The 12,190-nt window shown below is 41.7% G+C and overlaps 1 protein-coding gene across 10 annotated transcripts in view; it reads left to right on the forward strand.

Moving 5' to 3' along the window:
- The window catches only part of ARNT2 (aryl hydrocarbon receptor nuclear translocator 2), a 95,222-nt gene that overhangs the window by 36,150 nt on the left and 46,882 nt on the right, over positions 1 to 12,190 (forward strand). For all 10 annotated transcript variants that reach the window (XM_014251326.2, XM_088063085.1, XM_088063094.1 and 7 more), the window contains one exon: positions 341 to 554. In XM_014251326.2, the coding sequence (XP_014106801.1) occupies positions 341 to 554 (214 nt within the window). The remainder of the gene's footprint in view (positions 1 to 340; positions 555 to 12,190) is intronic.

Below are 12,190 nucleotides of genomic sequence, written 5' to 3' on the forward strand. Positions count from 1 at the left end.
TAGAGCTGTTCATTTCCTCTGTTTGTACTCTGAAGTATCTTTTTATTTTTTAATGCTAGATGCTTATCACAGAATATGCAGTGAGTATTAGCTGTTTATTTTCCTAAAGTGCATGGAGATCACCAGATGAAAGGCAATAATGGAAAATAAAATGTTGTTATTGAGATGGACAATTTATACCTTGCTGCAAGTTTGGTTGTATTGTTACATCTGTGAAAATTTCTGTCTAGGTTTTGATCAGCTACAAAGATCACAAGAAAACAATATTCTTGATGGGGACAGATGTTATATTTAATTCTCTTTCCTTGCTGGCATTCTAATAAAATCCTTTCTTTGGAAGGAGCTGAAACACCTTATCCTGGAGGCTGCAGATGGGTTCCTGTTTGTAGTTGCAGCTGAGACGGGAAGAGTGATCTACGTATCGGACTCTGTGACTCCTGTGCTGAACCAGCCTCAGTCTGAATGGTTTGGCAGCACTTTGTACGAGCAGGTTCATCCAGACGACGTGGAAAAGCTGCGAGAGCAACTGTGTACATCTGAAAACTCTATGACAGGTCAGATATATCTGATATATTGTTCTGTGTGTTCAGGATCCCTGGAGAGCTTTTCCTGACGTTCAGAATGCCTGGTGTAAAAATCTGGTTAAGCTGAAACTCAGCAAGATTAAACTGTGTTTTCTTGCAGGCAGTACAGTAATATAAATCTTCTGAGTGACTGCACTTTGCTTCCTATTCATTTGACTTCAGTCAAGCTACCTTCATGTAGCTCTGCATTCATACTCTGGTTTGGAATCTGGATTGTTCTCAGGCTCAGCCTGGAAAGCTAGGTTGTTTTCATTTCATCCTCAATGAACTTGTGACATCTTTACAAGTATGTGTTTCTTTAGAGCAGTGTTTAATTTGAAGTCAAATATCATAGTTTAAACTTTTCTGTTTTCATACAACTTCCTCATGCTTTGCTAATTGGAAACTTGAGGGGAAGAAATCCAGTGTTTGGCAACTGAAAATATACTGGATTTTAATCATGAGGCTCCTGCAGTAGTGTAAGTTACCTGTAAGCTGATTACCTATCATGTAAAACTGAACCATATTCATATCTCCTCTACAACTCTGGCTTTTACAGTTTCTCATGCTCAAAGCTGCCAGTAGGAAACAGCCTTGTCTATACTAGGATACGTGTATGTTAGAACTGTGAGAATTAGCTAAATCCTGTTGTAACTCAAACATGGAAAGATAGAAATTTAACTTCTCTTTTTATTCTTCACATATTATGTTTTTAGCTGAAGGAAAAAATATAGGGGATAATACTAAAAAAAACCCTGACCCTTGCAAAAGTCACATAATTTTTCTCTGCTTTAGTAGTTAAGATTTCTGACCTGGTTTGTTGGAAGTTTTGTTGTGTTTCATAACTCAAAGGATGGTGATCCAGTTTTGAGTGAACCTGCACACTGTTTACAGCTTCCATGTCAAAACAGTGCCAAATTCATGATTTCCTGTGGTTTGAATGTGATGTGGTTTTGGCAGTGCTTTCATGTATTCAAATTGGAAGCTCAAAGCAAAGTTCTGTGGTGAAAATCCAGATGGATAGAAACCAAGTGAACAGTTAGGGGAACCTGTGCAGGGCAAAACAGCTGAGTTTCATACCACGAGACTTGCAAAAGAGCACAACCTCTGTTTTTATTATGTAGCCTGTAATACATTTTAACATACGTATTGTCTTGTCCAAGAAGCAATTACTCCAGAGCCTCAGTGAACAGTCATGTTTTGACTTCCAGAAGTGCTCAGTTATGGGACTTAACCTGCTCAAACTGGAGCTGGACTAGACAAATGCAGAGCACTTCTGAAAGCCCAACTCTGTATTTTTTCCAGCCTTAGCTATGGGCTTTTCTTCTGCACTGAAATGATCTGTGGCCAGTGGAAAGAGAAGTTCAATAGTATTTATAGAGCTAAATCTTTTCCTTGCCTGAATATTTTGGAGTTGTCAGATTGACACAGAAGGCCTGTAAATCTGGTGTACATGGACAGCTGAATGTTTTCCCAGCATGAGGAAAGCAGGGTCTCCTGCTCAGCTTTTTGAGTACTTTTGTTTTGAAGGTGTGGCTGGTGAAGTACAGCAATTTTGTATGCAAGTAGCTCTGTCAGTTTGTGGAGCATACAGATAACCAGAAAGTTCTAGATTTGTTACTTTAAATTTGTATTTCCTCGACTCCACAAGGTACCATTAAATAGGAATCTTCTATAAGGACTGTCAGTCCAGCCTCAATTCATTTATAAGCAGCAGGGAGCAGGACTTCAGCACCACGACTCTTGCTCCTTTGGGATACTTTTCTAGGAGAAAGGTGATTCTGGAGTCCATTCAGCCAGCTACACTTTCCTTGCTGTAACACAGGCCATGTTGAGAGCAGCAGCTTTGTATCAAGTACTGAATGAAATCTTGCAGTGGCCTGAAATAATGTGTGTCTTAGTGACATATTAAAAGATGTCAAGGAGGCAAATGCATTTCCTCTAATTTGGTGTTTATTAAACCAAGTTTTCCTTGGCTTTACAAAGCCATGTTTCATGCAGAACAAAGGGCAATGAAGAGTTTGAAAGTGATGGAAACCACAAGCCGGTCAGCTGTATCTAAAATATTTTTTGCTCCAAGTGAAGTTCACTTCAGGCTATAGAAACATCCTCATCTGTTAGTGGTGTCTGGCTGTTGAGCACGGGATCAGCTTAGGGAAGAGATTTACAAGTGAAAGTGTAACAGTATATTATGATTTTTAATTTTGCTCTCTTCCTCATTTTCTCAGGGTCCATTTTCTCAATGCTATAACCTCCCCCTCCCACCCTTGCACTGGTAAAGCAGTGACAGCATTTTGTCTAAGGAGAAACTTCACTTTTCCTGCAGCAGATCCGAGCAGTGTCCTTCGGTTGTAATTACATTGTTACAAGTGCTGATCATTAGTGCAGTATTGCTGGGATTTTCCCAGCACCTCTTAGCAGTCCTGCTACCCAGAGATGCTGCTTCAGACCCTGAGAACTTGGGAGGCTGCCACTGCCAATGGGGAGGGACAGAGAGCAAGCCAGTGGAGGAAGCAGGCTCCCGCTCACATTTCTGCCCCCAGGAATAAGGCTGGGACTGGGGCTGTGCTCACATGAGCGTTTCTTTGGCAGTCACACAGCTTATGCAATCCTCACCTCATTTCACCCTCTCCTCCTCTGGCATTTCTGTGGTACTACATATGAGTCACATCAAGGGGTTGACCTGCTGAAAGCTAAACTAAGCTAAAACCCTTTGGTTTTGGTAGAGACAGCTCTTTGGCCCACCTTATCATGGGATTTCTCAAACTCTTCTGAGTTCTAACACCAAACAGAAGCAGGAAGTGAATAGTTAGGAGGAGACAGGTTTTCAGGAGCTGTAAAATGTATGTCAAATTGAAGTGCCTGTTAACCATGGGCTCAGCCACATGGTGTGTTTGGGGAGTAAATTGCTTGCTCTTCCTTGAAGTCTTAGGATATGGGGAAGGACAGATAGTTTCTATTTAATTTTGTGTCCTTGGAGATTTTATTCCCTGGAAATGGAACAATTGTCTGCTTGTTTGTTGTGCATTAATTGCTAACACATTGTAGCAACAGGGAAGCTGAACTGTGAAGTGTATGAACAGTTAGAAATGACCTAGAGAAGAGCAGCTGAGCCGTGATGATAGCAAAAAATTGAGCTCCCAAGAAGTCTTTATGTGCGTCATGTGCATGATTAATCAGAATGGGGCAGATATTCAGAGTGATAATTCATTTTCCCTCTTTGTTCTTGAAAATCTGCAGATGTCAAAATAAATCACTTCAAATATGGATGAAGATCAGATCCCATGGGAGGATACATTAGCAAAGACCTCTTTGTGCTTAGAGAGCACTGGTGGAACTTGGTGGATGTCAGGTTCAGGTGTAGGCTCAGTCCCAGTGCAGGTGAGAGCCTCTCTGCTGCAGACAGCAAACCTCTAATGGTACAGGGAACAGACAACTTAGATTTAAGTGCAGAGAAAAGACACTTTGGAAGAATTCCTCTGCTACATTAGCTTTCAAGAAATGATTGAACAAGTATTGTAGACTGTCCTTCTGTTAAAATATAGCGTTCCAGAGCACTTTGCAAGACTGATTTCTACAAATCTAATTCTCCATAAGTAGTTAATGAAAGAATAGAGTGATGAATACAGACACCTCTGTATGGTTGCCTGGAAATACTCCCAGTGGTTCCATGATGTGTCTGAGATGTGCTTGTAAGGACTGTAAGATCCCTGTTCCTGCACCCAGCATCTCCAGTGGTGCAAATGGGAAACACCCAGGTTTGTTATTTTCAATCCTGGGCTGCAGGCAGCAGGGCACATAGAAATCAGCTGTAACATCTCCCTTTGGCCTCAGCCTCTCTGCTTAGCCGAGGCAGGGAGCAGCATATGACACCCCATCCATGACACAAAGGTTCCTCAGGACAGTCATGTTCTCCAGAAGTCCTTGCAAACTCTTCAGCTGAACAGTTAAGGGGTGCTGAAAGTGCTGAGCAGTGACTGCAGGAAAATTATGAGAACCAGAACCTGTACAGCTTTCATTTTCAAGTGATTTTAAAATGACTAAGTCACTTCACTTGCTAGCTGACAAAGATTAGTTGAGGTTACTTCTGGACAGAACTTGTGTGCCAAGTTTAATCTTGGCATGATCTTTTATTGCCATATTTTCTAAGTGCAACAAAGTAGAACTTTATGATGGAAATGGTGACTGACCACAGCAAAAGTTGGGCTAATAGATATCCCTTGAGAAGAAGAGAGAATTATGTGACCATTTCCTGTGGTTCATATATATTATGGAAGCATCACTCCATGTTATACAAGCATAGATTTGGGCTGGGGAACCTGTCCCACAGAACCTTCTAATGACATGTTGTCTTGCAGTGATGATTTCAGCTTAGGCAGTTTTCTGTCCAGCTGCAAACCGCTGTTACCAAGCAGTTTGTAGACACAGCCACAAAATCCAGATGTTATAGATAGAGTCAAATTGTAAAAATGAGGAAACTAGTGTTCAGCTTTAAAGAGGGAAGTACCAGAGAGCAGGGGCTGGCCAGTGGAGAAGCAGAGTAAGGCATTCACAGCACTGAGCAGACGATAAATAACCATGTGAAAGAGAAGAATGGGGATAACTTTTCTCCTCAACATATAATCTTCCTGAAAATCAGCACAGGATTTTTTGTACTATGAGCTGCCTTATACTGCCATGTCTGTTTTCCAGCTCTGATTTCTGCATGATCTTTCTTAGAAGGAAGGGGGTGGTTCTCATATTGACAACCAGCCAAGTGAATGCAAATGTGTTTTGAACTCTGACTTTCTATGAATTATTTAGAACTCCAGCTAATACAGAGAAGAGCTGGATGAGACTCTTTTTTGGCTTCATATATAAAATTATCCAAAGAAATTCAAAGACTGAGTTGAGGCATGACAAGAAACACAGTCCTTGCAAATACAATCCTGTTCTGCCTTAAACGTCATCATCAGTAATAGTAAAACTCATGTCTAATGGAAAAGTAATATATTATCAAAACAATATATGGGTTGAGTTCTGTACTTGATTGGAAAACCACTGTATTAGTTCTCCACATCCACTTAAAAATTGGATCAGCCTATTTATAAAAAAAAAAGGGGGTAAAAAAGTCTGTTGCAGGTATTTGTGCCAGAAGTTCTATAGCAAAAATATATTGTCAGAAGGTCTGTATTTCTTCTGTCTTTTGTAGACATTAAGATACTTGTCAAAGACTGATACTTTTCTACTCAGAGTTCTTAACACTCCCTGGCAAAAAAAAAAAAAAAAAAAAAAATCTCTTTTTTCAGGGAAATGTATTTTTGCTGAGACAGTTGACTAAAGAAGAAGCTGTCGTAGAGCTCCTTTGGGACTTTGTTCTGTAGCCTTTGGTTCTGAAGAGCACATTTGTCAGAGGTTTATGCATCAGAAAGGTACTCTGCATGTGAAGGGCTGTTTCAACTGACAGCACTTGATTTCTTTATTATTATATTTTTTTTTTACTTCTGTCTGTGAGCTCTTTTAAGTACATGAACCCTGAAGAACCATCTGTCTCTGAAACATGCCCAGCCCAGCAGATTAGGAAGTGAGAGAACAGAGAATTAAAACCAGATCCCAGCATTTTTGATTTTAACATCTTAGTACAGGATGACTGACCTAGTAGAAAGACTGTTGTCCGTGGGCAGGTAGGGAATGAGTTGTATGATATTTTGTTTATAGAGAGTTAATAGCTACTTGTGCTTTTTATCCCAGGATAAAACAGAGGTTTTCACTGGATGTCCACAAACCATCACAACCTGTAGAGTGAAGAGAAGCAGGCACCCAGTAAACAACATACAGCAAAGCTGGTAGGATGGGGAGGAAAGTTTCCATAGACATGACATGTCCTGAATTCTTTTATGTCTCTGTAGAACTGTCCAAGACTTGATTCAATTTTTAACGGGATTTTCCACCCACCCATACATACCCACATAGCCCCCACTTTATTCCTTGGAGGGTTGGAGGCTGGAGACAGCTGTGTCAGGATTATTGTACCTGCAATGGAAGGTATCAGAGATTTCTGAAAACAGATACTTTATCACTATGGTTGCCCTGAAAAAGAAGGAACAATTCTTGAAACATACTGCCATGTATAGAATGTATATGAATGAGTGATGTGAACAGCATATTTCAGTCTGTTTTGACTGTAGAAAAAGCCCATTTTGGCAAGGCATCTTTTTGTCTTTTAAGTGTGAAATCTGGAAAGAGATTTGCCTTGTTGTTGACAACTACCAAATCATCATGTGATACCTGTTTTTCAGTAGAGTTATGTGGTCCCACTGGCATTGTGGAGAGTGAAGAGCATGTTTCAGATGTGAGACTTTCCATCCACACCAGCCCATTGCTGTGCCGTTGTTCCAGAGAAAAAGACCTGCCCACATTTTTGTGGACTGCTTGTTCTCATAGCAGGAAGGTCACCGTGCCAGCCAGAGATGGGCTTAGAACTTGGGCAGTGCCAAGCATGGGAATTTGTGGATTTTCAGCTTTAGTCTGTTTAGTCTGCAGGATTTTTACATGCAGGATGGAGGAAATTAATGCCCTGCTTCTTCCATCCCCATTTTGTCTGAGAGTAAATGAATTAGTGCAGGAAACAAGGAACCTGTGACTGTAGGACATCCTAGAGTGCTATTCCTGCCCTTTGACACACTAGATACAGAAATAAGAAAAAGCACAGTCTGCTCTCAAAAATTGGTACTTTCAAGTGATTATATTTTAAATGTATGGTACATTTAATCTCTCAAACATTCCAAGAGAATTTTGTTTTCCTTTGGTCTCTAGGACTGCTTCTGGGGGGGGAAGAAATCCCCAAATGTTGGGAGAAGCCAACTATGTATAAAGCAATTCAAAAGCAACTCCTACACAAACACAGTGACCCAGTGGTCTCCCTGCTGCTGACACATTCCATTAGGGTGGATAGTACTGGAAGGAAAACCAGTGATAATAAATTGCATTTTTTAAAAATTACTTTGGTAATTATAATGATGGTTTAAAGAGGTCAGTACATGCTTTTACCAAGGAAACAACTTTAGCCTAGTACTCCTGAGACAAACTTGCTACACCTGATTAGCATTAGGGAATGCTTTTAGGGTGAATTTTCAGGTGTTTGGACATGCACATGCAAGTAGGTTTTGTGGTTGCTGTTCCTATTCAGTCTTCACCTCGAGTTTCCCACTTGGAAACTGCTGCATTCTTGGGTCTGTTATCCCAGATGTTGGACTGGATCACTTTCACTTGCTGGGTTTCAAGGGTGGTGGGTACTTCTTTAATGTTCAATATTTGTTCAACCTCCTCTGTTTTGTTAAACACCATGAGATATATAGTTAGTGGGGTTTTCCCCCCTTTCAAAAATACTGGTGTTTTACAAACTTCTCTGGTTAACACATTGGCAATTAGGCCGTCCAAGTGTGCCTGGAGGGTTTTGGCACTGGCAAACTTGCAAACCCTCTCAGGTGCTTCAGTGCTTTGATGGAAGCAGATGCTGGGAGAATGCAGCCTTAGCATCTGCCTTGTGGAACAGAAACTTTGAATGTTGTGTTGTCTCAATGGAGTCAATACCAGGCACTAAAATATTTTATTATTCGTGATGAGTTGTAGTAGCAGCCTAGGGAGGCATGGGGAGGAGGGGTGCCTCTTGTGCAGCAGAATTCCACCCCTAATTGATTTATCCCCTGCTGCTGTCGCCTCTCCATCCTTAGCTGAGGCTCAGCTCTGTGGCAGCAAAGACAGCACTTCTTGGTCTTTGATCCTTCCCTGGCTTTCCACCAGCTTGCTGAGACCACAGCTCCCACTCGCTCCCCTCTGATACCCTGCCCAGAGCTGTGTGGAGGGAAAAGCCTCCCGTGTGGCAGCTCCCAACCAGAGTGGGCACATGGCCAACGGGCGGTGTTCTTTAGTTGCATCTGTTTTATTGCAGTCCCTGGGATGTGAACTTAAGTCTTCAGACATTCTTCTTTCTGTTTTTGTACTGTGGAGACTTTTGCATGTGGTTTTTAAGTGTCTTGAGTCTTTAAAAAGAGAATTAAAACCTATAATGAATGTTTTGTCCCACACACCTTATTTTAATTGCACTAAAGAAGTAGCCTGTAAAAACAATCGAGCTGCATCCTTGAGCCTTTTTCTCCTCTCTCTCTTTTCCTTCTCATGTGTTTAAATTTAATTCTGTCCACAGCAAAGTATCTTACAAGGTCATCTTGTGGTCATTATTTTCTCTAATGAACTATTCCGTGGTGTGTCACCACAGCCAGATTTCAGAACCAGACAATACCAGTATTTACTAACAAAGCACAAATTTCAGTTACTTGAGTTTGATAATGAAGTATGAATAATATAGAATGCCAGGAGCTGAAGCTTTTTTGGCAAAAGAGCTTTTCAGTAAAGCTTCCTACTGAGCATCCAAGTGAAACAAATAGGTTAGTTTAGAAGCTACTTACAGTCTTTATGTATTGATTTATTATGCAGCTGTGAATGGTAAGAGAATAAATTATGTATTCCAGTGTTATTTTGGATAGCTGTTCTATCCTGGGAATATCTGCTGATGGCGCTTTAGAGTTTCTGGGGTTTCCATCCCTTTTTCTAGAAAGTCTGTCTTTTGAGGAGCTGTTTGTACCTTGGGTCACTGGCAGGTGTTACTGTGATAGTTTTCTACAGCTCAGTCTTTCCTTCAGGTACATCTGATACTTGTGACAGAAGGGCTTCCCCAACTGCCCAAATCATGGGGCCATGAACTTTGTCATAGGTACTTGTTTTGGGAATGGAAACACCTGCAGAGTTCACAGATAGATGCTGTGTATCTATGTCTACAGAGAGCTTACACATCTGTATGGGCTTCAATAAGCTGTTTTAATTAATATTCTGAATGTGCCCCATACTTTGAGTAGCCATTCTTGAGAGTTCAAAATACATTTTGTTGAAGTGTTTTATGGGTTGATTTTTGAGGCTTTTTTTTTGTGTTATAACTTAACTTTCAACATATGCTTTGAGTTATTTGCTCCAGTTTCAAGTCCAGTTTTTCCAGGTCCATCAGCAGAGAGACTTGCATGTGATCTGTAACACTATCCCTTCAGATAGTCCCTTAAAATTAACTGAATAGCAAGGCTCAAAAGCCCACATAGTTTCCTTTTTAATTTAATTAAAATGATGCATATTTGCCCAGCACTGTGGAGAATGACATGATGCAGACGGGTTACTCAGACATGAAGGCAGGCACAGCAGGGACCTTTTGGCCTCATGAGCTTTTATAATAACAAGTTGTATTAAGCAAACAACTGTGTAACATGAGGGGTTTCTTACTGAAAAACAAAAGGGGTTAGAAAGCTTTTCAATTTCCCCCTTGTGGGCCAATGTCTCCAGTTGGTAAGTAGGGAACAGACAGATATTTAAAAATAGGTACATTTCAATTGCATTTCTTCTTTTTTTATTTTTTTTAACTTTGCTGTTGATTGGATCAACTCTTCATTCTATTGTAGGAATGTCACAACTTGACTCTAATGCTTATACAACGCCTTTTGCAATTAGATGATGTAAACCTTAACATATTTAGAGAGGTTCAAGTAATCCCCCTGAGAAGTTAGGCTAGTGAGGAGAGTGAGCTTTGATGGTTTATATTTATAATCACTGAATAGTTTTGCTTGGAAAGGACCTTAAAGATCATCTCGTTCCACGCTCCCCCCCTGCTGTGGGCAGGGACATATTCCACTAGACCAAGTTTCTCAGAGCTCCATCCAACCTGGCCTTGAACACTTCCAGGGAAGGGGCATCCACAGCTTCTCTGGGCAGAGTGTGCCAAGCCTTGCCACCCTCAGAATGAAGAATTTCTTCCACATGTCTGATCTAAACCTGCCCTTCTTCAGCTTAAGGCCAATTGTCTTTGTCCTTTTACTGTATTCCCTTGTGAAAAATCTCTCTCCATCTGTCTTGGAGGCTCCCTTTAGGTACTGGAAGGGGCTCTAAGGCCACACCAGAGCCTTCTCCTGTGCAGGCTGAACGATCCAGCTCTCCCAGCCTGTCTCTATAGCAAAGGTGCTCCTGCCCTCTGAGCATCTTCTTTCGGCTAATTGTTTTCAGGTTTTATACTGATATACCCAGAGGTTACCACTGCATATAAACAGGACACTCAACCTGTAGTCTTCTCTTGGAAGCATAAATTTAAGCTGATTGCGCCTTGTTAAGCATACAGGTGTCATGAAATTTATATGGACTTACTGAGGATCACTGTGCATTGTATTATTGAGCTACAGCATGTTGAGAACCTTTGTTACTGAGCTTGGACCCCATCCCTAGCTGCACCTCTGCTGCTGACTGACTGCAGGCAGGAGAAATCACTCCTTGAGTTCAGTGTCCTCGCCTCTAAAGTAACAGTACAGGTGTGGAAGTCCTGCAAGTTGCTGTGATGTCTGCTAACAGCAAATACGTGTTCCAAGCCAGTTATTTATTTTGTATGTTGATACATTTATTTTTCAGTGTATTGCAATGTAGTGGTGTGTGCAGTGGGGTAGGGTTATGGGACTGCTTCCTGCTGCAGGGTAAAACAAGCATGTGAGGCCAGGGAAGCCCCAGCCTGGGAGATGTAAAGCAGTCTCATAATATTTGGGTGGAAGGCAGTGCCAGCTTTGGAGCAGGAGCAACTCCATTTTATCCCTGCCATCCCACAGATTTCTTGGTTGGTATGTGTGCAGTATAATCACAGCTGGAAAGCCCTGTGTGGTCCCTGATGTTGTTCCAAGCTCTGTGAGCTGGCTGATTTTATAGTTCTACTGTATTCTCAAGGGGTATTTGTATACCAGTGTCCCCTTGGCTTCGTTCTTGTGGAGAACAGGCACAAAATCCTGTGTGGCAGAAGAGAGGTGTAAGTGTTGTGCTGCTGTAGAGCAGGCTGGTAGGGTGCAGTCCCATGTGGGCAGGTCCCATCCTCATCAGGTGGGAAGTATACGTGGACAGACCTTATTTCTACCTGCAGTGCTTCTTGGTCCTTGAAACTTCTGAAAGGATTATTGTAATATCATGGAAGATGTAGATTGCATCAACCATCTCCACGTGATAGGAACGTGTCCATTTTTGTCGCTGTTCCTGCACCTCAGCCCTGCCGTGTCCTCAGTTTCCCGTAAGGCAGGGATGGAGGTGGTGATTCTGGTCCATAAAGTCTGTGTACAGTAAGGGATGACCTGTGCCACCAGACACCTTCCAGGCAGAACCAGGGGCTCCTGCACCATCGGGGAGACAGGCTGGAGAACAGACCATTCACTCTTTGACAGATGAGAAGAAGGAGTGTTGCAGTAACCAGCAGCTCAGTGGGCATTGCCTTTCGGATCTGCACTGTAACCTTGATGTGAGTGAGACAGGCAGGCTGTAAAAATCAGCACTGCTTCTGGGTGTGCTGGGGAACTGATGCCAATCTTGTGGTTCTGCCCTTAGGTTGTAATTTTAAGTCAGGATGATGTTAAGTTCACCTGTGTTTTGAGTATTGATGCTGTTCCTATTGCTCTTGTGTTTGCTCTCCTCTTGAGGAGGGGGCAGAGGGATGCAAATTTTGTCAGTAGAGTTTTATTAGGATTTTGTTGTTTGGTGTGTACTCTGATATGGGTATATGCTTGGTAGGTAAGTCTTTGCTTTTA

This window comes from Pseudopodoces humilis, chromosome 16 (assembly GCF_049639895.1).
Source record: "Pseudopodoces humilis isolate 2021_Gansu_Grassland_sample_001 chromosome 16, ASM4963989v1, whole genome shotgun sequence".
NCBI classification, from domain to species: domain Eukaryota; kingdom Metazoa; phylum Chordata; class Aves; order Passeriformes; family Paridae; genus Pseudopodoces; species Pseudopodoces humilis.